Source organism: Phyllobates terribilis, unplaced genomic scaffold (genome assembly GCF_046119375.1).
Source record: "Phyllobates terribilis strain yellow unplaced genomic scaffold, ASM4611937v1 Scaffold_9__5_contigs__length_417890890, whole genome shotgun sequence".
In the NCBI taxonomy this organism is placed as follows: Eukaryota; Metazoa; Chordata; class Amphibia; order Anura; family Dendrobatidae; genus Phyllobates; species Phyllobates terribilis.
Genome location: NW_027362769.1, coordinates 63580367 through 63607302, shown reverse-complemented (window position 1 = coordinate 63607302; position 26936 = coordinate 63580367). Strand labels below are relative to the sequence as shown.

The following is a 26936-nucleotide window of genomic DNA, read 5'->3' as shown; positions in this document are numbered from 1 at the left end:
ATCCATTTTCCATAGACTTCATTGTTAAAAAAAAACAGATCCAGTTCAAATCAGTTTTTTTTTTTTTTTTAGCTGGACAAAAAAGTTATGTCTGCACAACATTTTTTGTGAACGGATTACTGCTGGGTCCGTTCTAACGGACGATTACGGGACGTGTGAACGTAGCCTAAATCCAATATTGGCGGGTGCAGGCATCGAAAGGGTTAACCCAAGCAGGTAGCTTAGAATAAACTATTTTCAATGTACCCTTTGTAAAATGTCTTGTGGTTCACCAAACCGATGTCTCCAGTGCAGAAACCTCCAAAAACCCGCAAAGATACATCATTATACTACATGCTAAAGAACGCCACAAAAGCAAAACCACGCTTCTGTTTCTCTTTGCTTTAATGTTATGTTAAAAATCAATATTTTAGGATTCAAGTAAAACATTATCTGAAGGTGCAAATACAAAAGTTATGTTCGGAGCACGTTCTATCACTTTGTTGTCTTCCTTACGATGAGAGAATAATGTACACTTGTGTCGGTGAGGGTAGGGCGAGGAGGCTGAAAAATCGGTGTTTTCAGGATAAATACAAATGGATGGAAGGTAAAGTGCAAAGAGGTCCACAGTGTTTTATTCTTCCGCAGAGGAGGGAGGCCAATCACATCAAAGTAACAGAACAGCCATGGTGGGATGAGGAGTGGGGAGATGCAGCAAGTCTCCTGATCGGCAGAGGCCAGTCTTACACGCAGCTTCTAGGTTGTATTTGTAAAACTGTACATGTCATTAGCTGCTTAGAAACCTCATTAGTGCTGAATAGTCCATCAGCTTCACAACTGTCCAGGTTCAGCAACATGCAGGTCGCAGATGATTTCCTTAAGTGCTTGCAGAGTATTGCTTCAGACATGTATTCTTGATGCAGACAGCAGAGCTCGGGGTGCACAGGTCTGTGTCCTCTAAAGACTCCAGATTGTGACAGCGGGTTATTAACAGTCAACTGGACATGCTTAGAGAAAAGCATAGAGGACGTCACACTGCCAGTCGTCCGGCAAGGATAGTGACCAGAGCAGAAAACTAGCACTGGTTTCCTGGAAAAGCCGGTTTTCTTTTTTTTTTTTTACAGTTTTGTGGTTTCTTACTTTTAACACTATGATAAAAAGAAGAAAAAAAAAACAAGAGCCAAATTCCCACCAGCTGTAAAGATACAGAGGCAGCGTCCTACACTGCGTTCACAAGAATTTGCGTAGAAAATGCATACTGGAGAGGCTTCTTTTTGTTAGTCTTAGGATCAATTGCTGCAGCACCCGCTTCTTGGCTGCTGGTCCGATCCCTGGAGATTCACACCTCTATTACGGGCAGCATGAGTTGGGTTTTGGGCATCAGATTTGGGCATTTTCTTTGCTGCATGCAAAAAAAAATATATAATTAGGTTATTTAGGAAAGAGTTTAAACAACATTGCTAGTATTGTTCATCAGCTTGTCTTGACAATTTACAAATACCCTTTAGGACTGATCACTAAGATTAACCCAGTCCCAAATTACATAAGTGGGCATGCAGATCTTTGAAAGCTAAATCCATCAACACCTTTACATCTTCTATTTGTTGCTGCATTCTCCACAACTTAGTGTTTTCATTCATATGCAAATGAGGTGTTACAGACTATGGGTGTGATGGAGCACTTCCTGTGGTTATTTCCGCACTCAGCACTAGTCTGTCACTTTAGCTTTATTGATAACTCACTGCCTGTGTGTCAGGCAAGACAATCAGATGGTGAGGAAACATGACAAGGCTGAGAGTTGGAAAGTGCTCTGTCTCACCCAAAGCACTTAACACCTCAATGGCGCATTAATCAAAATGCTGATTTCTTGGGAATGCAGCAACAGATAGAACATATTAAATGAGTCGATGAAGTAAAATACTACAACTAATATTTTATAGGTTCCTCGCATGCCACCAAAAGACCTCTCTGAGGTGTCAATGCACGGACCCTACAAGATCTTTTAAGGTATTCTGTGCTACCCTGCACCAAGACATCAGCAACAGATCCTTTAAAGGGAATCTGTTGGGGAGAATTTAATTACATTTTAGAATTTAAAACTAAAAAGGTATGGCTGTATAGTTGCTGTTACCCTGAGTAAATATCAATACCTTTCTAATAGAAATCCACCCTGCCACTGCCGAGACATTCACCATTGTAATTATATGCAAAAGCAAATCTGTAAAGTGCTTTGAGGAATGTCAAAGCACTTCCAGCTATCCACCAGGTGATAGAGGCTGGAGTGACCTATCAATCAAATGTAGGTTCTAAGTGTGTGTTGAGGAAGTGCGAGGGCCAGAAATCTGAAAGTGCTCGGACACGTCCCAAAGCACTTGCAGCTAATTTGCATATAAATTCAACAGTGGATTTCTCAGCAATGGTACGGCAGATTTCTACAAGAAATGTATTAATGTATTCACGGCATTAAAGATCTGTAAGACGTGAGGTGCGGTCTCCATGGATAAGAAATGTTTTTTTCCAGCATATCTCACAGACACTGATCAGCTCAAGATGTGAGGGATTTGGACCTTGAACTCTAACCAGGATTTTGACAAATCACAGCTGTCATCAACCAAAACTACCATTACCCCAATTGCCACCACATCAAAATTGGGGAGAGCAGGGCAAAGAGATAGAATTGGCACATCTAATGTGATGCGCCAATTCTGGGGTGGTTGCAGGCTGGTATTTTTTTAGGTCCCAATAACCAGGGACCTTCCCAGCCTGATAATATAAGCCTGCAGCTGTCTGCTTTACCTTGGCTGGTTATCAAAAATAAGGGGGACACCACGTCAATTTTTCTCATTAGGTTAATACCTTTCTGACGTGTGACCTAATAGTACGTCTTGGTGACCTGGGCTGATTGGACCAATAACGTACTATTAGGTCATATGGCAATCGCGTCCGCACACAAGCGGTGCGATCACCGTCGGGTGTCAGCTGTGACAATCAGGCACATTAACCTCCTCAATGGTGCGATCGAAGTCGATCGCAGCATTGCGGGGGCAAGGGAAGGTGATCGCAATACTCACCTCCTCTCCCGGCCTCCAGCGATGTCTGCCTCGGCTTCCCGGATGTTGCCATGACGACCTGATGTCGTCATGACAATATCCGGGTCACCAGACAGCAGGAAGATATTTTGGTTATGCGCAGTGCATGACCAAAATATCTTCTGCATCTGCAGCACTGACAGTCTGTATAGCACAGGGATGGTGCTGCATTCCTGTGCTATACAGGCGATCAGAATAAAAAAAGTGGAAGTCCCATAGTGGGACACAGAATAAAAGTCCAAAAAGTCTTAAAAAATAAAAAAAATTGTAAAAATATTAAAAAAAAAAAACCCCACCAAAAATAAAATATAATGTACCAATCAATAAATATTATGAAAAAAAACAAAACAAAAAAAACGTATACATATCTGGAATGATAATAATTTCCACAATTGGATGTGTTTAAATAAAATGTTCCTGTGCTGAGATAATCTTATATATGTGCCCCTGCTGTATACTGTGTAATGGCTGTGTCTGACCGTACAGGAACATGGTCTGATCATACCACAGCTCCTGGGCAGGGAGGAAGCAAGAGAGTATACAGACATTACAGCAGGGGATTCACAGCTGATTTTTTCTGTGAGGTAAAACATTTCCCTGCCTGTTTTTAAACAATGTTTTACTTCAAAGAAAGAATCAGCTGTGATCCCGTGCTGTAATGTCTGTATACTCTCTTGCTTCCTCCCTGCCCAGGAGATGTGGTATGATCAGACCATGTTCCTGTATGGTCAGACACAGCCATTACACAGTACACAGCAGGGGCACATGTATAAGATTATCTCAGCACAGGAACATTTTATTTAAACACATCCAAACCAGGGGAGGAGTCCTGAGGAGATAATTTGCATATTCCCACTGCATTTTGGGGTAAGTGAAGAGTCTCCGCGAGCTCAAAGAACACTGGATTTTGGCTGTTGGAGCTGAAAAGAGGACATCGGTAAACCAGGGGAGGAGTCCTGAGGAGATAATTTGCATATTCCCACTGCATTTTGGGGTAAGTGAAGAGTCTCCGCGAGCTCAAAGAACACTGGATTTTGGCTGTTGGAGCTGAAAAGAGGACATCGGTAAACCAGGGGAGGAGTCCTGAGGAGATAATTTGCATATTCCCACTGCATTTTGGGGTAAGTGATGAGTCTCCGCGAGCTCAAAGAACACTGGATTTTGGCTGTTGGAGCTGAAAAGAGGACATCGGTAAGCTTTTTTTTTTTAAGCTTTTTTCACTGTTTTCAGAACATTAACAATAAGAACATGGGAGAGTCCAGGAGCCATTTGGTGAGCTGCATATCCTGCTACATGTTCACAGACTTGCCAGTGGAAAAGCCAAACTTCACATGCCAGAAATGCAAGCTTGTGTCCCTGTTGGAGGAAAAGTTGCGAAATCTAGAAGAGAGGTTAACTACCTTGAAAATCATTAAGGAAGGTGAAGAGTTCTTAGACAGAGCAGAATTATCTCTTCATGATTCAGAAAGAGAAGAAATTCGAACTGCACCTGAGGAAACAGAGGAATGGAAGCATGTGACCCACAGAAGCAGGAGGATCGAGAGGCAGTCAGCACCCATACTGCTCAGGAACCAGTACCAGGCTCTCACGCAGGAGAACCATGAAGAAATACAGCAAAATAAGACTTTGCCAGCAATGGATAACCTTGTAAGCCCTCAGAATCCTCCTGGATGGAGAAAGAAGAATGTTGTGAAGAAAAAACGGAGAGTGGTGGTCATGGGGGATTCCCTGTTAAGAGGAACAGAGGCCGCTATCTGCAGACCAGACATAACCTCAAGAGAAATGTGCTGTCTTCCAGGAGCAAAAATTAAAGATGTGTCTGACAGGATATCAAGACTCCTCAGACCTACAGATCACTACCCATTCCTGCTAATACATGTGGGGACAAATGACACCGCAAGAAAGGACCTGGAAACCATCTGCAGTGACTTTGAAGACTTAGGCAAGAAAGTGAAAGAATTGGGAGCGCAGGTGGTCTTCTCATCCATCCTCCCAGTGGATGGCCATGGAACAATGAGGTGGAATAAGATTCTACAGGTGAACAACTGGCTACGTCGATGGTGCAGTCAACAAGGATTTGGATTTCTGGATCACGGAATGAATTACCTATACGATGGACTACTTGCTAGAGATGGGGTGCACCTTACGAAGACTGGAAAACATGTATTTGGAAGTCGCCTTGCTACACTCATCAGAAGAGCTTTAAACTAGAACAATGTGGGAAGGGAAGCAAAAGGCCAGAAAAAGCCATACAGCTGACAAATACTATTGAGATCTCTGCTACTGGAAGTGGAAAGGAAGAACAAAGACAAAACAATTTAAATAATAAAAATATGGGAGGAAGAGAAACCAACCACAAACTAAAATGTTTTTATACAAATGCACAAAGCATGGGCAACAAACAAGGAGAATTGGAACTACTAATGCAGGAAAAGGAATATGATGTCATTGGAATCACTGAAACTTGGTGGGACGATACACATGATTGGAATAAAAGGCTAAAAGGATACAACTTATTTGCAAGAAACAGACTTGATAAACGAGGAGGAGGTGTTGCATTGTATGTTAGAAAAGCGTATATCTGCACAGAGATTGAAGCTTCAGAGACTGGGAGTTCTGTGGAAACTGTTTGGGTAAGAATACAAGGAGAGAACAACGGAAAGGACACCATTGTAGGCATTTACTACAGGCCACCTGGGCAAGCTGAAGATATGGATGAACTCTTTATGTATCAAATGACCAAGTTCTCCAAAAAATATGACGTAGTGGTCATGGGAGATTTCAACTATCCAGACATTTGTTGGGAATCTCTCTCAAGTAAAACTAACAGGTCAAGCAAATTCTTATCCTCTCTTGCTGACAACTTTATCTTCCAAAAGGTAGGGGAGAAAACAAGGGGATCTGCTACTTTGGATCTAATCCTTATAAACAGGGAGGAAATGGTTGAGGAGGTAAAGGTGGCTGGGACGCTAGGAGGCAGCGATCATGCTATTATAGAATTTTGGATAACTAGAGGAGGAAGACATGTGAAGACTCAGACTTCAAGGTTAGATTTTAGAAAGGCAGATTTTAAGAGACTCAGAAAGAGAATAGGAGGGATCCAATGGCTGGATGTCCTTAAGGACAAAAATGTCCAGGAAGGATGGGAAATTTTTAAAAATGAGATTCTCAAAGCACAATCGTTAACAATCCCGAAAAGTAGGAAGAATGGGAAGCATTTAAGGAAACCAGGATGGATGAACACAGAACTTAAACACATGCTAAAAAGAAAGAAAGAAATGTTTATTAAATGGAAAGAGGGAGGCATATCTAAAGAAGATTATAATGCAGTCTGCAGATCCTGCAGGGCACGTATCAGGTTAGCTAAAGCTGACAATGAATTAAGGCTTGCAAGAGATGTCAAAAGCAATAAAAAAGGATTTTGGGGGTATGTCAAAAGTAAAAGAAAAGTCAAAGATGCTATAGGATTTTTACAGGATGAAAATGGAGAAATGGTAAGAGAGGATGTTGAGAAGGCCGAACTTTTAATTCCTATTTTGCATCTGTTTTCTCTCAGAAAGAAAATGTAACATCAACTGATCTTCACTGTCCTTTTAAAGGAATAGAGGAATCCAAGTTATCTGTAAACAGAAAGATTGTGAGGGAATATTTAGCTAACATAAATGAGTTCAAGTCTCCAGGTCCAGATGAATTACACCCCAGAGTACTGAAGGAGATCGTAGAAGAAATTTTAGAACCACTCTCCATAATCTTTGAAAATTCTTGGAGAACAGGAGAAGTCCCAGAAGACTGGAGAAGAGCAAATGTTGTTCCTATCTTCAAAAAGGGGAAGAAGGTGGACCCAGGGAACTATAGGCCGGTGAGTCTGACTTCTATACCAGGAAAGATCTTTGAACAAATTATTAAACAACATGTATGTAAGTACATGGATAAGAATGAAGTGATTAACCAGAGTCAGCATGGGTTTGTAACTAACAAGTCATGTCAGACTAACTTAATTTCCTTCTATGACAGAATCACTGACTGGGTGGATCAGGGAAATGCTGTAGATATAGTATATCTTGACTTCAGCAAAGCATTTGACAAAGTATCTCACACCATCCTTATTGAAAAAATGACCAAGTATGCAATGGACCAGGCAACTGTTAGGTGGATTCATAACTGGCTTAGTGATCGGACTCAAAGGGTGGTTGTAAATGGCTTCACATCCAGCTGGATGAATGTCTCAAGTGGGGTACCACAGGGCTCCGTCCTGGGACCTGTATTGTTCAACATCTTTATCAATGATTTAGATGAAGGAATTGAGGGTAAACTGATTAAATTTGCTGATGACACAAAGCTAGGAGGGATAGCTAATACTAGAGAAGAGAGAGAGAGGATTCAAAAAGACCTAAATAAACTGGAGCAGTGGGCAGCAACCAACAGAATGGTTTTTAACAGGGAAAAATGCAAAGTACTACATCTGGGCAATAAAAATGAAAAAAGCATATACAGAATGGGAGGAATAGAGCTAAGCAACAGTACATGTGAAAAAGACTTAGGTATACTAATAGATCATAGACTGAACATGAGTCAACAGTGTGATGCAGCAGCAAAAAAGGCAAATACAATTCTGGGATGTATTAACAGAAGCATACAGTCTAGATCACGTGAAGTCATTATCGGTCTTTACTCCTCTTTGGTCAGACCTCATCTGGAATACTGTGTACAGTTTTGGGCACCACATTTTAAAAAAGACATAGACAAACTGGAGCAAGTTCAGAGAAGAGCGACCAGAATGGTGACTGGTCTGCAAACCATGTCCTATGAGGAACGGTTGCAGGATTTGGGAATGTTTAGCTTGCAAAAAAGAAGACTGAGAGGAGACTTAATAGCTGTCTACAAATATGTCAAGGGCTGTCACATTGTAGAAGGATCATCTTTATTCTCATTTGCACAAGGAAAGACTAGAAGCAATGGGATGAAACTAAATGGGAGGAGATACAGATTAGATATTAGAAAAAACTTTTTGACAGTTAGGGTGATTAATGAGTGGAACAGGCTGCCACGAGAGGTGGTGAGTTCCCCTTCAATGGACGTCTTCAAACAGAGGCTGGACAGACATCTGTCTGAGATGATCTAGTGAATCCTGCTTTGAGCAGGGGGTTGGACCAGATGACCCAGGAGGTCCCTTCCAACTCTACCATTCTATGATTCTAGGATTCTAATTGTGGAACTTATTATTATTCCAAGATCTATTGATTAAAGAGGTTGTGCGGTACTTTATATTACCCCCCCAGGTCCCTAAGACTTTTTGTAAATACCTTCCGCTGTTGAAAATGCCTGTGAGCGGCACTATCGGATGCCAGGTGTGACGCAGGGGGTAACCCCGCCCACAACCCAGCAGACACCGCGGGGACCCCAGCGCTGAGTCATGCCTCAATTGCGTGACGTCGGTGCTGGGGTCACGTGATGCCTGTGAGTGGACACCAATAGCACTGCTCACAGGCATTATCAACAGCAGAAGGTAATTACAAAAAGTCTTAGGGACTTGGGGGGGGATACATGGGGAAGGAATCTAAAGTACCCCTTTAAAATGAACTTTTGCTCGTGGGAAAACCCCTTTAACGCATGTACAGTAAACTACACTCACGGAACTAATTATACATCTCACAAATATCTTTCCATCTACCCACCCCATATCTATCCATCTACCCACCCATCTATCTAGCTATCTCTTTGCACATCTAATCTAACATACCAAAGGGAGACAAAAAAGCAAGGAAAAAAGCAAGTGAGCAGAGGAGCGGAATTCATGCGGAAATTCAGCTGCATAAAAGCCTGAACAAACACTGATCGTGGGAACATACCCCAAGACGAAGGTGCACATACAATTTTTCATCTTCTAACACTTTGGAGATGTGATGAGTATCTTTTCCCATGACCTTTTAGTAGGCCTCGCTTCACTCTAGTCCTGCACAAATACATATGTGACGTGATGCTCTCCCATGCAAAACATACGTTTTACAAATGCCCTTATAAAAGGATTTGTGCTTGTGATGGTATATTCTGTGTATAAGCGCAGAGTATTGTGATACCTGAAGAAGGAGCTAGCTCCGTTCTGAAACGCGTTGCATTTTTATTGTAAAAAATATGTTATATTATGTTTCGTGAAGAACATGATCTACATGGGCATCCTGCGTGACATCCTGCCTCCTGGCATGCACTGTGCATTTATTCATTTGCCATTGGAATAATATATGTAAAAAGAAGGGGAATCACTCAACTTACCAATTGCTAGAAACAATTCGTTTACATTCATAGCGGTTTTCGCTGACGTTTCCATGAATAATAGTCCGGTGTCTTCTGCATATGTCTGCGCTTCCTGTGGGAAAATGTACACAATTTTATCATGAGAAATAAAAATGGAAGCACCAGGGTAAATTCCCATATACAATCTATCCATAGGTGATATATGTAGGACCGCCATGGCTCCAAGCAGTGGGGCCCCCAACAATCTCGAACGGGGGTCCCATGTTTGAGTAGATTCAGTAATGCATATTTACAACTACTGCTCCATTCACTGTCTAAGGCAGGGTTCCCCAACTCCAGTCCTCAAGGCCCACCAACAGGTCATGTTTTCAGGATTTCCTTAGTATTGCACAGGTGATGGAATTATTGCCTGTGCAGGTGATGCAATTATCACCTGTGTAATACTAAGGAAATCCTGAAAACATGACCTGTTGGTGGGCCTTGAGGACTGGAGTTGGGGAACCCTGGTCTAAGGGACAGATGGAGATAACCAAGGAGGGCGCTCTCCCATAGAAGTGGATGTACACTACAGCTCTATGCAAATAGCCTGTTTACAGAAGAGGAAAGGGTCTCTAGTGCCACTTATTGAAGATCGCAATCCTAAAAGAAAACATTAACCCTTAAGAGCCTTGCTACAAGATTTAGGATCTAAATACAAACCAGAATATTCTACAAAACTCCATTTGCAGACAGCTGTAACACAGATTTCTTGCCCCTTACAGGTTCTCTCATTGACAAGGGGCAAGAACCATTCCCCTCCCACCCCCTGCTTCCATCAGGTGGCACAATAGAGTTCTAGTCCGCTCTCCTCCACAGCTCCGAAAGGGCCCAACTTACGGGTTGTGGGATCCCACGGCAGAAACTAGTGCTGCGCATACCTTACTAAGCTGTTAACAGATGGTGATGCCAGTGACTGGCACTTATTTTATTTTTATTGGCAGTTCTTTTTGACGGTCTGGATCATATGGCATTTTGTGTTGGGCTGACATTTTTATTGATACCATTCTGTTGTACATACAATGTTTTGATCACTTTTTATAGCTTTTATCTTTTTTGCTAAGCTATGGCAACCGAAAAATGGCATTTCTGCCTTTTCAATTTGTCTTTTTTGCCCTATGGCGTTTACCATACGTTAAACAATTTCATATTCGGAATTTTATGGACGCTGCAATATTGAATATGAGATTTTTCAAATATTTTTACATATAATATAAGAAAGTTTTATCTTTAAAAACTTTATTTTGTTCTTACTTTTTACTACTTTTTTTCCCCCTAACAGGCCCCCAGCAGCCATGGCAAACCATCGGCTCCCCGAGATGGCATTGTGCAGGGGAGGTGGAGCATGAAATGGCACGAGCCACGCCATCTTTGCGCCTTAAATGATGCTGTTAGAGATTGACATTTAAGAGGTTAACAGAAATGGGATCTCCTGCTACTCGTACAGGCAGATGCTTGCTGTGCTACACAGCTGGCATCTGCCGCTTATGGTGCGGGGTCAGCTCCCATGCCACCACACCCAACATGCGCCATACATGTAAGGTGAATATCAGGAAGCGGTGAATGCACCTTGTTCTTGAGAACACTAGGATTTCATTCTGGAAATAAGCTCATATAATAAGGCAGGGAGACACGGACTGGATGCCACTGCTACATAGGCCGATCACACTCACTCAGAGTGCCCTTTAGATATAAACTCCACTTAGTGTAAACGTTCCATAGGGGGACAATGCATGACACGGACAAGCTTCCCTTGGTGCTCTCTAAATTATTCAGGACCTGTTCTCGGCATAACACAGTGTAATATTTTGCCCATAGTATGTCTTTAAGGATTTTACTGGTTTCTCGGTTATTCAGACAAGAATCATTGACAAAGTAACCCACCTCAAATTCCACCATCCGCTTCTCGGATAAGTCTGACTTATTACCAGCCAACGCAATCACAATGTTAGGACTGGCTTGCCGTTGTAATTCTTTAACCCATGCTTTTGCCCGGTCAAACGTTTCCTAGATCAGGAAATAAAGACAAAGATTTAATAAATTATGGAAAAATTATTATTGTAAGTATTTTGTATGATATTCACAATTCTGTGCTGTGACCTATATACAGAACATCTCTCTCCACTCATTCTCCGCTGGGATGTGGTGGCACATGGGTGCAGAGCCCAAAGGTGGGACCCATCATCTAGGGGACATTTATGCCATATCCTGTGGGTATCTTAATACACCAGTCAGAATTTGGGTCTGCTGATTATATTCCCTTCTTGAAAGAATCAGCTACTTTGTATCTATGGAAGTTCATAATAAAATGTAATTTTATTTGCTCATTAAAATCCACTTTAGCTTGTGTCCCAACCATCTTTGGACATCAGACAGACCTTATTACGCTAGGTTACCACCTCCTCACCCATCACCAACTCCTTGTTAGGGGCCTCATCAGGAGCAGGACATGGGAAGGAATGAAGAGATTATTCATTCGGCACATCTGAATCACAGTAAAGGGTAGGGTCACACGACCGTTTTCTCCACATCCGAGAAAAAGGACCATACTGCGGACGTTGAGAAGAAAAAAAAAAAAAATCTCCACCTACTCCATTCTATTAGTCAGTGAAAATCAGTAAGTGAAAATCAGACCACACTCAGATGTCATCCGAGTGCAGTCGGATTTTTTCATGGACTCATACACTATAATTACTGATTTAGATCTGATACTCTGATCAATATCAGACACGTCTCAGATTTTCACTCGGTCCGAGGAAAGGAAAAAAAAAAAAAAAAAAAAAAAAAAAAAAAATCGGACATATGTACAGCCCCACAGAATATCTTGGGTATGAGTGCTATCCTCGAAAAACCACGCATGGCAATCGTAAGAGAAAATCAGTTGTGTGCACGAGTCCTAAGACTGCTAATTTCTTGCTTGTTTTGGAGCTTCTATACAACATTATCAGCATTGGTTCAGTGTCCTCTGATGTTTTTCCTGAAAAAATAAATGTAACATTTTATTATGCATTTGCACTGATTCAAAACATCCTATCCTGTGGATATGTCATAAATGGCCAAGATGGGAATACCTCTATAAATATTTTGCTTTTAAAGTGCATAGTACATAATAAAAAAATATCTTACTCTGACATTTTCACTCCTTATTTTATCTAGGTATAAAACTGGATGATAAGAATTGTTTTATATCAAATATTTCATAGATTTCTATGAGTGGGTTGTGAGCATGTACTGTGACATGTGCAGAGGTCAAAGTGCAGAGAGCACAGGGCTGGGTTGTCCCCTTTCAGAATTTTTTTTCCTATAAGCTCTGTTTGTAGTAAAAAAAAACATGCTTAACTCACCCTCCCTAGGTCCCATCTGCCCGAATCACACTGGAGTCTTTGTGAGAGTCAGACATCGCTTTTATAATGTTAGTCTAAGGTGTCTTGTACTGAAACTCCATAGGTTTACACTGTAAAAGTCACGTCCGGGTCACACAGACCCCAGTGTGATCCAGCAAATTGGACTAGCCGTCACGTGACCGAGGAGAGGAGCGGAGTAGTGCTGGAAACTGCAATCGGTAAGTATATTACCATACTTACAGTACATATACACAAGACCTGTCTTTTATACAACATCTGCAGCCTCCCCAGAGACTTCTCTTTCTAATTTCAACATTTAGCGCTGTATGAGCTTGAACACTTAACACTATAATCTGTCAGACACCTCTTACCATTCTACATGAAGAATGAAATGCAAAAAGGATTGAGTACATTTACAAATTTGATAGCTTACTTATTTTATACGGGTGCCGATCTCCAGCCTTTATAATACTCCAGAGCTGTATTCACAATGCTTCAGAGCTGAAGTCTCCCAGCATTCTTTGTAACTGAATGGCTCACATTTTTAAGGTCCGTGTATCCTAAAAAATATCTGTTGTTGATGGTTTCCAGTGACAATCAGCAGAACTGGGAATGCAGCTCTGGACTATAATATAGACTGTAACCAGGGGACTTGTAAGGTAAGCAATACAATGCATTTGCCAAGTAACTATGTGGAGTATATCTACAAATACCTAAACTTTAATCCAGAAAGAACATATAGTACTACATTGATATCAAGCACCATCAGGAAACATCGAGAAGGGAAATTACCGGAAATAATTGGCCTAAAAAGCGGCAGATCCTTACCGGTTTAGTGATGTCAAACACCACGATGGCTGCCTGTGCTCCTCTATAGTACATGGGTGCGAGACTGTGATAGCGCTCCTGTCCAGCAGTGTCCCAGATTTCAAACTTCACTGTTGTATCGTCCAGACATACAGACTGAGCCAAGAAGGCAGCTAGTGACATGGGAAAAGGAAACTGGGTTAACGCATTACTTTGCTAAAGGGAAAAAAAAAAAAAAGGAACGTGTCAGCGGGTTTTTGCCACCTAATCTGAGAGCAGCATGATGTAGGGGCAGAGACCCTGACTCCGGTGATGTGTCACTTACTGGTCTGCTTGCTGCTGTTTTGATAAAATCATTGTTTTATCAGGAGGAGATCATCACTAAAAGGACAAGTAAACCTGCAGCCAAGTACTCCAAGCCCACCCCCAACACTGTCATTTTCTGCCTATGCAGTGTACACAGAAGGCTGCCAATCAGTGGTGGGGAGGGATTATACACAGCTCCGCATTCCCAGAGATGCTAGATCTGCAGCAGATATCAATTATATTAATAATGCAGCATGCTGCCCAGTAAGTGATATAATCAGGGTCTCTGTCTCTACATTATTCTGCTCTCAGGTGGGATAGAATAAACTTGGTGACAGATTCCCTTCACATTAGTGATGAGAAATACACAATTAATAATTTAATTGAAAATTAACTCAGCCCCAGATGTCAGAATTAAAGCGATCACATACTATTTTTGTATTTGTATACATCACAGCTGTAAAACGCAAACTAGAAAAATGACCTTCTGTGGAGCTTAATACCCATCTCTGCCAAGTAGTCTGCAAAAATAACTACTAGAAATCTGAGGTTAAATACTGAAAAATCAGGCAATAGAAGATTGGTTTTCAGGCTTTAAACAGGTTTTCTACTACTGAGCCAACCTTTCTTAATAGCTTCAGAAAGCTGCACAAAATAAACCTGTAAATTTACCTCCCGGACCGGCAACGCTCCTCCGGTGTCACGGCTGTGTCTCCTGGAGGTCGCATGATGTTACATCAATCTGTGGTCAGTGATGGCAGTTCACATTAAAGTATGTTTTCTGTTCCACCAGGATTTACCCTTAGAGGGTATTGGAAGCTCTATAACAGCCTCCTAATACGCTCTTTAATGATGCCAGTATTAGCCAGAAGTGTTAAATGTCAGGGTTTACAAATAAACTTTATTATTTCTGTTCTCGCTGCCTGTAGTTAGCGGACTAGTCTGGGTCAGCGTCAGCCAATGTCACTGTGTGGGGGAAGCATGCCCACAGTGGTATAACAGACAGGCCAGCGAGTGCAACGTGAACAAACAGGAGGAGAAGCCATCCTTCTACTCTTCCTCCCAGCATGTTGGGTATACTGCAGTGGGATGACTAGTAAAGGAGGAAGGTCGCCAGGCACTTCTCCTCACTCCCTATACAGTCACATGTTGAGAAACATATCAGGGGCGCGTGGTGGGGGAAAGCCACCAGAAATACGAGAAGCATAGTCCCCAGTCGGCTTTTCAAAGTAGGTTTTCTCTGAAACGCTGTAGCATTTCTGGGTAGGGCTAGGGCAGGTGTGGCATCTTCTCTAATGATTTACTGTGGCGTCAAACAGCAACTACAGCAGCCGCACAGCGCTGTAAAAGTTTCCAAAAGTATTCGACAAATTGCACAAGCGTTTTTATACTTCTACTTATTCTGTATGATGACCGCTGGCAGCTTCTCCCATCAACAAATCAGAGAAAAATAGACCGTGCACATGTTGGATCCGCAAAAAAAGGATGTAATCACTTGAATGGGTGAGTTTGATCCACACCATCAGATCAAAATCTGCCCCCACTCCCCCCAAAAAAGCACATGGAAAGCCTAAGACTATGAAGGGTACGTGTTTATCTGCAAAAATAACAGGTACCCAAAAATTGGACAAGCGTATGGGCCCTTACACATGCAGTTATTGAGGCTGTTTTACCCATGAGACCATCTTTTTTTTTCTTACTTACGTCCGTGAATTTTTAAGCTGAAAGACATTTGTTATTTTTTTTTTTTTTTTTTAGAAAACAAAACAAGAAAAATATTAAAAATTTAATTTGCAGTTTGCGTTCTATTGCCAGCTGGGCTAAATGAGGATCTGTCAGTGAGCTCATTCTCACAGCCCAAGGGGAAAGTTTGTAACTGTTATCTTATCTTTTCAAACTCCTTTCTGCCGATTTATGACTGTTGACCACACCAATACTGAATGTGCAGGGAAATAAAAAGCAAAATAGTTAATGAAACTCAATGGCAAAAGTTATTTTTAGCCCCAGATACATGCAGTTAAGAAAAAAAAAAAAAGGCACATTAGAGACTGGTAACGTACAACAATGTAAGTTTATGCTTCATTTAGGGTTTGCAAAAACTAGGGGCACTGCCACAAGCCCAGGGGCACTGCCACTAGTGCAAGTCTCCAAGCATATTGGTAAGAAGCTCTTTGTACAAGTATATGCTGAGCTAATGGAACAGAACCTGTGCCAAATAAGAGTCAATGGATATTTTGCAATCCCATTAGCAAGTACTTTACTTTCGTCTTCAAAACGTGATCAGTAAATTTAGCCCTCAGTAGAAGGAGAGTAAGGATGGCACTTGTGTGTTGCAAAATACAAAGCAGCGTGATCCAACAGGGAGGGGAACGCTGCCGCCCTTGTCTGCAATCAGGAAATCTGCCAAGCTTATTTCTGGTTGTAAGCATGTGATGTATTGCAACAGTAGTGATGTCTGGGCTAACGTTTCCCACCATCCTACGCTGGTGACAAGGTGAAATGCAGTCTCAGGGCCATTATATCTTTTTGCCAAGACAGCTAATCTAGAATATACCTGTACATACAGGGTGGTCCAAAAGTAGGTGGACAGAAAGTGTAAGAAGGTTATGAAGGGGGAGATTTATCAAACATGGTGTAAAGTGAAACTGGCTCAGTTTCCCTTAGCAACCAATCAGATTCCACTTTTCATCCTCACAGACTCTTTGGAAAATGAAAGGTGGAATCTGATTGGTTGCTAAGGGCAACTGAGCCAGTTTCACAGATCTAGTTTTCACAGATAGATCTCACCCAAATCGGTTTTCTTTTCAGATAATTCAGATAACACATAATGACAAATAATTTAAATACAGATCAAAGAAAATGGATTTTAGCAGAGTATTGGAAATCTCAAAATGCTGAAACCGTTAGAGCAAATTGGGTTGAAACATTTGGCACTCAAGCCCCAAAGAGACAAACCATTTACCGCATTCGTGACAAATTCAATGCTACTGGCTCCATCCTTAATGCTCCAAAAACTGGTCGACCCAAAACCGTCTGTACAGAAGATAATAAACAACTTGTTGCTGAAACATTTGTTCAGAGTCCAAAAAAGTCCACAGAAGAACCTCTTTGGAATTGGGAATTTCAGGAGCTTCTATCATGCCAATCCTGAAATCTATTGGGTGGAAAGCTTATCGTCCACGTCTAATTCATGGTTTATTGGAGGATGATCCAGACAGGCGGCTGCAATTTAGTGTTTGATAAATCTCCCCCTTCATAACCTTATTACACTTCAATCCACCTACTTTTGGACCACCCTGTATAAGGCTACATTCCCATGATGAGTATTTGGCGAGTTTTTGATGTTTCAGATTTTCTGCACCTATTAGGTAAATGAGGTTACGTGCGGGTTTTTTTCATTGCATTTTTATTGTGTTTTTGTGTCTTTTTGTGTTTCATGTTTTAAGTAAAGCTGCTTTGTTGCTAGCAATGTTTCACTATTTTGCTTTGATATAGTCCGTTTTTGCAACAGAAATGCACTAGAGACGCATAGGTGTTTGTTTGTTTTTTATCTGCGGATTTTCCACCTTTAGGCTGTTTGCCCACTATGCGTTTTTCAAGTGTTTTTGCCGCAGAATTTCCACAGCAAAAACGCTTAAAATACACTTGGTAATACGTGCCCCATGGTCCCCAATGATAATCCGCATGTGCTCTGCACATGCTGCGGAAATGTCCATTAATTTTGCGGGAACGAAGCGCAATTGCCGCCATTGACTTGCATTGAACCATAGAACCTGTTAAAAAAAGAATTTAAAATAAAAAATAAATATTATACTTACCTTCTGATGTCCCCCGGTCTCCTCAGGGATGCGTCCTGTCTGTTGTATGGGTCGCGGTGGTGTGAAAGAACCTGCCATGACCTGTCACATGACTAAATGACGTCATGGCAGGTCATTTCACACCACCGCGACCCATACAACAGACCGGACGCAGCGGAGAAAACACTGGGGGCCATCGGAAGGTAAGTATAATCTTTATTTTTTACCATTCTTATACTTTTTTTTTTTTAAACTATTACTTGGTCACACTATATAAATCCATGCCGGTTGCATGGATTTATATAGTGTGACCAAGTTGTCAAGCACTTTCCAAGTGATGCTAAAATCGCTTGGAAAGCGCTTCATAACCCGCATGCAGAAATGCATGTGAAGAACGCTTGACAAACGCTTCTACCTGGCAGGAAAAAAGCATGTACAATCTACATGGTCTTATAACCTTTACCTTTTAACATGCTTGTCTATAATTTTTTTTCTAATCTCCTGAGACAACTCTTTCCTTTGCTTCCTCTGGTCCATGTTGAGTGTGGTACACACCATGTCACCAAACAGCACAGTTGAGTATCTGTCGCCCTATATACAGGTCCACTAAGAAAAGTGATAGAAAAGGTAAATCTTTATGGAATGCCCAAATATTTCACGCCAGCTGGCGAGCCACTAGTGAGAGGGCGCTGCAGCATACAGTACGGTGCTCTGATTTTGTAAAGTCTGCACAGCTCTACCCGTGCCAAAGGGAGAGGTCAATTGACGGCCTTTCCAAAAAGTGACAGTTTTTATAGGATATAATGGAGCTAAAAATTCGGTCTGGATGAGGGGTTTCAAGAAACAATTTTTTTAAAGAAGCGTTTCAAATAATTTTATGAATTAAAGATTCAGAATATTAAATTGTAGCAAAAATAGTGAATTCTCAGGTCCAGTTGAGAAGCACTCCTCCTCCCATCAATTTGTTTATCCTCTTAATATATTGCAATCACTATATTATACAGCACTGTGTACTTACAATCGCTCATTTTCCCCTTCTACCCAGGTAATTCCTATATTTTCTATTAGGTCTATGACATCACATGATTAAAAACTGACTAGCTAAATCCTACTATGCTCTATGTAGAAACAGGAGGTAAATTTTCCCTGTATGAGTCAGTCACTGCAAAAGTCAATGGCAGGAGGAGGGAGCAGCTGGGTCAGTTATTGAAGAGGGGAATAATTTCTGCAGGGACAAGAGACTTCCTATTTCTACACAGAGCAGAGAAAAGAGAAGAATTAGCTGGGTAGAAAAGCAAAATGAGCAATTGTAAGTGCACCGTGCTATATAATATGATGACTGAAATATGTTAAGAGGATGAAAACTTTGATGGGAAGAGGAGTGCTTCTTTAATGGACTCACATTGCCAGCATCATTTAATTTGTGATCACAAAAGGTAGGTAAATCAGGCCGGATCCGACTCTGTTCAAGTCAGTGTTGTGGTGTCCAATCTGCCATACAACAGGTACCAGCAACGCCTGCGATACTTAAATGGGAACCGGTCAAACTTTTACTCCCAAAAACCATTAATATTAAGCAACCCTTTAAAAGATAAACCAGTTGCTCCTTTTACCACCTCAAAGTACTGATCCGGCAGCAAAAAAAATAATCACATTTTGAAGTTGAGCCTGGATGTGCACTAGGGCGTGACGCTGCACTTACAGCTTCTCAGCCTCACGCTGTATGTCCTGCCTAGCAGAACCCTCCCTTGGCTGATTGACAGCTCGTTTTCTCTAGTACATGGCCACTGACCTGTCCATCAGCCAGCGGAGGACACTGATAGGTAGAAACTACAGTGCAAGGCTGAGAAGCTGTAAGTGCAGCGTCACTCCCCAATGCACTTCCAGACAACTACAAAACACAATTCTTTGATGCTGGAGCAGTGCTTTGGGGTCATTAAGGCATCGACTCGCTTAGCTTTTAAAAGGCTACTCAGTCATATAAATGATTTGGAAGAATTTATAGTCTGTGACCGGATCCTTTTAAAGGTGCGATGAAATTGAAAGTAAGACCAGACATCTGCAGAGGATTTCTTCAATGTAAATTATAAGTACAGGCAAAGATCATAGGCCAAGATTTATTTTACTAGTATGGGAACATCTTTTCCGATTCCTTTCTAGTAAAAGACAGCCATGCTTGACTCAAGCCTCAAACAATTGTTTTAGGATTTTCAATGATTTTCCCTTCAACCCTTCGTAGTTAGTAAGCGGAGCACTTAGGCACGAGAGCACTACTTCCTCTAAGTAATCCTATAGTAACCCTATAGTAATCCAAATAGTAACCCAAACGGCAGCAAGTAAATATTGCCATACACAGTGTCAAATAATTAGATAGGGTGGATTATTTGTATATGATAACATTCCTGGGGACTAGGATAAAGAATAAGTTACTGTCATCATACTCGGGAGAAAAAGTGAAAGTCGGCCTCTCTGGTTAGATGGGACAGAGGAGTGAATATCGGCATCCCTCGTGGTCTAGGTTAGAGAGAATGTCAGCCTCTCATGGTCTGGGGCTGAGAAGTGGATGTCAGTCTTCCTGGTAGTCTGGGGTAGAGGAGTGAATGTCAGCCTCCCTGGTGCTCTAGGTAATAGACAGTGTGAATGTCAGCCTCCCTGGTGCTCTAGGTAATAGACAGTGTGAATGTCAGCCTCCCTGGTGCTCTAGGTAATAGACAGTGTGAATGTCAGCCTCCCTGGTGCTCTAGGTAATAGACAGTGTGAATGTCAGCCTTCCTGGTGCTCTAGGTAATACAGTCATATGAAAAAGTTTGGGCACCCCTATTAATCTTAAGCTTAATGTTTTATAAAAATTGGTGTTTTTGCAACAGCTATTTCAGTTTGATATATGTAATAACTGTTGGACACAGTAATGTTTCTGCCTTGAAATGAGGTTTATTGTACTAACAGAAAATGTGCAATCTGCATTCAAACAAAATTTGAAAGGTGCATAAGTATGGGCACCCTTATCATTTTCTTGTTTTAAATACTCCTACCTACTTTTTACTGACTTACTAAAGCACTTTTTTTGGTTTTGTAACCTCATGGAGCTTTGAACTTTATAGCCAGGTGTATGCAATCATGAGAAAAGCTACTTAAAGTGGCCACTTGCAAGTTGTTCTCCTGTTTGAATCTCCTCTGAAGAGTGGCATCATGTGCTCCTCAAAACAACTGTCAAATGATCTGAAAACAAAGATTATTCAACATAGTTGTTCAGGGGAAGCATGCAAAAAGCTGTCTCAGAGATTTAACCTGTCAGTTTCCACTGTGAGGAACATAGTAAGGAAATGGAAGAACACAGGGACAGTTCTTGTTAAGGCCAGAAGTGGCAGGCCAAGAAAAACATCAGAAAGGCAGAGAAGAAGAATGGTGAGATCAGTCAAGGACAATCCTCAGACCACCTCCAGAGAGCTGCAGCATCAACTTGCTGCAGATGGTGTCACTGTGCATCGGTCAACTATACAAGGCACTTTGCACAAGGAGAAGCTGTATGGGAGAGTGATGCGAAAGAAGCCGTTTCTGCAAGCACGCCACAAACAGAGTTGGCTGAGGTATGCAAAAGCACATTTGGAGAAGCCAATTTCTTTTTGGAAGAAGGTCCTGTGGACTGATGAAATCAAGATTGAGTTATTTGGTCATACAAAAAGGCGTTATGCATGGTGGCAAAAAAACACAGCATTCCAAGAAAAACACTTGCTACCCACAGTAAAATTTGGTGGAGGTTCCATCATGCTTTGGGGCTGTGTGGTCAATGCTGGCACTGGGAATCTTGTTAAAGTTGAGGGACGCATGGATTCCACTCAGTATCAGCAGATTCTTGACAATAGTGTTCAAGAATCAGTGATAAATATGAAGTTACAAAGTGGATGGATCTTTCAGCAAGACAATGATCCAAAACACCGCTCCAAATCTACTCAGGCATTCATGCAGAGGAACAACTACAATGTTCTGGAATGGCCATCCCAGTCCCCAGACCTGAATATCATTGAACATCTGTGGGATCATTTGAAGAGGGCTGTCCATGCTCGGCGACCATCAAACTTAACTGAACTGGAATTGTTTTGTAAAGAGGAATGGTCAAAAATACCTTCATCCAGGATCTCATTAAAAGCTACAGGAAGCAACTAGAGGCTGTTATTTTTGCAAAAGGAGGATCTACTAACTATTAATGTCACTTTTCTGGTGAGGTGCCCATACTTATGCACCTGTCAAATTTTGTTTGAATGCAGATTGCACATTTTCTGTTAGTACAATGAACCTCATTTCAAGGCAGAAACATTACTGTATCCAACAGTTATTACATATATCAAACTGAAATAGCTGTTGCAAAAACACCAATTTTTATAGAACATTAAGCTTAAGATTAATAGGGGTGCCCAAACTTTTTCATATGACTGTAGACAGTGTGAATGTCAGCCTCCCTGGTGCTCTAGGTAATAGACAGTGTGAATGTCAGCCTCCCTGGTGCTCTAGGTAATAGACAGTGTGAATGTCAGCCTTCCTGGTGCTCTAGGTAATAGACAGTGTGAATGTCAGCCTCCCTGGTGCTCTAGGTAATAGACAGCGTGAATGTCAGCCTCCCTGGTGCTCTAGGTAATAGACAGTGTGAATGTCAGCCTCCCTGGTGCTCTAGGTAATAGACAGTGTGAATGTCAGCCTCCCTGGTGCTCTAGGTAATAGACAGTGTGAATGTCAGCCTCCCTGGTGCTCTAGGTAATAGACAGTGTGAATGTCAGTATCCCTGTGGTCTGTGGTAGAGGACTGAATATCAGTATCCCTGATGGTCTAGGGCAGAGGAGTGAATATCAGCATCCCTGGTGGTCTAAGGCAAAGAAGTAAATGTTAGCCTCCCTGGTGCTTTAAATAAGAGATACTGTGAATGTCAGAATCGCTGGTGGTCTGGGGTAGAGGACTGAATATCAGCATCCACAGTGGTCTGGGGTAGAGGACTGAATATCAGCATCCACAGTGGTCTAGACTAGACACAGCGTGATTGTCAGCCTCCCAGGTGGTCTGGGGTAGAGGAGTGAATGTCAGCATTTCAGTTGGTCTAGAGCAGAAAAGGAGTAAATGTCAGGATCCCCTGTGGTGTAGGATAGAGACGTGAATGTTAGCCTTCCTGGTGGTCTGAGGCAGAGGATTGAATGTTAGCCTCCCCTTGTGGTCAAGGTTAGTAAAGTCATACTTTCCAGATTTCCTGGTGATCTAAGGTAGTGAATCGTTTACTGGCAAGATCCCTGGTGTATGCTATATATCTGACTAATATGCCATAATAGATTGGCACGATTCAAATTTCTTATAGAATCGAAAAATATATTTCACCCTGGCACACTGTCCTCCCGGCAGCGCAGTTTTCTGCTACTGGTGGAGCGGGCACTGTAGGAGGAAGAGGAAAGCTACTGAGCTCCATGAATGGTCCGAGCAGCTCAAGCCTCAGCGGAGAAAACCAGCAGGGAGCACCGGCACTGTGGTGTGCTACCAAGCCACACAGACACCGCCTGCACTAACCCCCTCCATGCCAAAGCACTGCTCGAACAGCTGTTTAAATACAGGGAGAGCAGCAAATACGTAGTTGTTGTAGTTGCTGCATCTCCTTGCAACGTCTCCTCACAGCTCAGGCTTATAGGAGGTAAAGTAGAGCAATACCCCTGGTGTCGACTACATGCTTTCAAGGATAAAATTTTATAAAAAAGAATTAATAAATGATAGTATATCTCAGGTATGATCAGAAATCTACTCCAGCTATAAGCTGCCTACAAACTGGAGAATACTTCTATAGGTTACGTCACTTTCTGGTGTAGGTTGTAGTACATTTGCTGTGCTGTGATTGCCCAACTCCTTCCAATTAACCCTCAACCACAATAAAAAAAAATAAAAAAAAACAAAAGATTAAAAAGAAGTTTGAATACAATAAAAAAAAATCATCAAGATTTTATTTTTTACAAATTGCCCAGCCCTGGCATCCAAATAGTTGTCTAAAGATGAAGCAGAATACGTCAGCGCCGTGCCTGATCTATAATAAAAGGACTCTCTGTGTATAGTGGGAGCAGCGATTGTAAATCATGTAAAGCAATCGTAGAAGAGATACAGATGCCTAGTAAATTCCCCATAGGTGTGTAGTAAACAGGTTTATGTCGGCGTGCTTTCATCAGTGGTGCAAAACACCTCTTCACTCCTCCTATAACTGTAAGCAAACCTGTTATTACTCCAAGAGTGACTCCCAAGCAAAAACAACAGTGGCCGGTCTTGTCGCACAGATACAAAACTTTATAGGGCGACGACGGCCATCATCACCACATATCAATGGACTAAACAAATGGGGGAAAAATAAGGGTGCATTGCTTCTTACCTCCAATGGTGGTCTCTTGAAACTCATCAAACTGACCCTTGACAAACCTCAGCACTAGGCTGGATTTTCCTACAGCCATATCTCCAAGCAGCACCAGTTTGAACTGGCAGATTTTCGTCTGGCCCGCTCCATTAGCCCTTGTACTTCCCCGGTTAGCCATGGTGTCGACTGTCTCCAGTAATCGGTCTTCTCCAGTCCTCTGAAGGAGAATATTGGTTGCTCAATCGTGAAATCCAAAGGAACCTTCAGGAAACACTCTGCCAGGAAAGAAAGCAGCAAGTTGAGATTTCTGGTTTGCTCACAAGTTAGATTATCCAAATACGTAAGTACTTGGGAGTGAGCGGCACCGCGTGGCCAGCAGCTATGTTTGGATAACCTGTTTGATTAGCAAATATATACCAAGTGGAATTTCCTAATGTTACAGTGGTAAAAATGCCAGTGCAAGGACATGACACCATTGATTTTACCATACAGTGTACTGGAAAACGGGAAGAAAATTCCAAGAGCAGTGAAATTGCATAAAAAAGTGCAATCCCTTCATTGTTTTTTCGGGTTTTTATTTACCATTTTTAATAATGGTAAAATTGACCTTGCAATGTGATTCTCCAGGTCACTACGAGCACGCAGATACCAAACATGTATAAAATTTTCTTTAATTTAAGTAGTGAAAAAAAAAAAAATAAAATTTAGGAAATTTGTTTGAAATATTTTTTTTTGCCTTTGTCGCCATATTCCAAGACATGTAGCATCTTCATTTTTCGGGATCTGGGGCTGGGTGAGCGCTTATTTTTTGCACCCTGAGCTGATGTTTTTACTGATATCATTTTGGGGTAAATACGATGTTTTGATCGCCTCTTATTGCATTTTATTTTAATGTTGCAGAAGCCAAAAAACGTAATTCTGGCGTTTTTAATTTTTTCTTTCATTACTCCATTTACTGATTGGATTAGTTTATTTTTTTATTTTGATAGATCGGACATTTCTATAGGCAGCGATACCCAATGTGTGTATTTTTTTACGAGGCGATTTGAACTTGTATTTTTTATTTTTCTATTTTTAAATCCTTCTTTTCACTTTTTACTTCATTCAATAGTCCCCTTAGGGGAGTTGCAGCTGCAATCATTCGACCGCGTGTGCTATACATAGCAGTGCACCAGATAAAATGCCTTACAAATAACTGTTAATTTGAGCCTGACATAAAATAATGCCATACCAACCTCTATAACAGAAATAAAAGCAAAAAGACCTGAACTACATTATGGTTGACTAAAGAAAAGCGGGAAATAAATGCCCAGGTGCCCGACACGTGTCGCCACGCACAGTGGCTTCCTCAGGGCACCCTGGTCCCTATTTATATAGCATGTGTCCTTTTCTGTTTTTCACATGATTGTGTGACATCCTCCACGACCTGCTGCTATTGCTGTCACTTTCCAATTTGGCAAATCTGATCAAGTATTCAGCAACATGAATAACCTGAAAACCGAGCTCTGATAGTCTGCTATGACAGTGGACATTCATACTATAAGACAGAAGTCTCCCCAACACCTGACTCCGTTGTGTGGCACGTCTATACCAGTGCTGTCATTATTAAAGTCCCAACCCTCGTAAATTACCAATTATTTGTTGCCCTCAAATTAAAATGGCTGGACATTTCTTTGTGAAGACACTCAAGCCTGTTATAGCTGGCAACAACAACAATGGTTTTCACTTGCAAACAATCTGCACTGCGAAAAATGCAGTCAACCTCTACATTGGCGCGCTCGTTGTCAGCGTCCTGATGGGTATCATTGGAAGTGTATTAACAAGAATTGTGCGTCATCGTGGGGATCCATCAGTAAGGGAACTTTCTTTGAAAAGTCGCGCATCTCTCAGAAAAAGTGGCTACACCCTGCTTATCAATGGTGTTTGGAAACCTCTGAAAACCAACCTGCACAAGTGACTGTCCGAAAGCACCATGGGTGACGCTTATGACTTATTGTGAAGTATGTAACGTTTATGTTTGGGATCCAGTGAAGATCATATCCCCCAGATTAAACATTTGTAATAGTTTACCAACTGTCTAAACAGTCTGCATGAAAGATGTCCCATTACCTTGCTGCTTTAGAGCCACTGTAAAGGCCACCAATACAGATTACACAAGTGTCAGCCGAACCCACCGACATGTTCAGCTGGCAGTCTAATGTGTATGGCTGTGTCGGCCAACTGATGGTCGGAGGAGATAACGATCGTTGATGCCCGATTTTGGACTGCCAAACTCTTTGTTCTCCCGGAGATAAGTCAATGGACGATATTTCAGCTGGCTGCTTTCTCATAGAGAACACAGGAACACTCCCATACACGGCAGCATGCGTTCGGGCCGAGAGACGACTGAACAATCGGATGAAGCATCTTTAGCCGTCTTCCATCTTATGTGTATGGCAGGATAAGTCCTTCACCTAGCCAGCCGGTCTACAAATTCACTAGAGATCTGTGCAGGAGCTATTTGCCTCTTGCACATTGATAAACATTGGTCAGAGTCCGGTCCGTGTCTAGCCCCTTGTGCGCAAGAATACTGACCCAAAAATATGCCAACTTTAGAGATAGCAGTAGAGAAGAGGAAAGCTATTGTAACGTGGGGAACAAGGATGGAAATCTTTCAAGTTAGAGACGGCAGCTCACAAAGGCTTAGATTGGGAATAATCCTTCATGAGCTGTAGAGGAGGAAATCACCCCAGAAATGAAGATGTGCTGACACAAGAGAGCAAGCGAAGCAGCAGCATCCTGGACACACAGACCTCACATCCAGCATGTATTACTGGGAGGATCACATCCACATGACAAGAGTCTGAAGCTAAGAGTAGGCCGCATATCAGAGGGTTTGACATTTCTTTTTTAACTAAAAGTTAAATAACTTAAAGTTAACAGTACAGAGCAGTAAGCTATGGAATTCAACCCTGGTGCT

At 41.7% G+C, this 26936-nt stretch overlaps 1 protein-coding gene across 1 annotated transcript in view; it reads right to left on the bottom strand.

The window, feature by feature from the left end:
- Window positions 1–366: 366 nt before the first annotated feature.
- LOC141161568 (ras-related protein Rab-5B-like) overlaps window positions 367–26936 on the bottom strand; it is a 31045-nt gene continuing 4475 nt past the window's right edge. Inside the window, exons 2-6 of the mRNA XM_073646532.1 lie at window positions 23996–24252; window positions 13529–13680; window positions 11241–11363; window positions 9339–9432; window positions 367–1381 (exon numbers count right to left, since the gene is read on the bottom strand). Coding sequence (XP_073502633.1) covers window positions 1269–1381; window positions 9339–9432; window positions 11241–11363; window positions 13529–13680; window positions 23996–24155 — 642 coding nt within the window. The 5' untranslated portion in view covers window positions 24156–24252 and the 3' untranslated portion in view covers window positions 367–1268. The remainder of the gene's footprint in view (window positions 1382–9338; window positions 9433–11240; window positions 11364–13528; window positions 13681–23995; window positions 24253–26936) is intronic.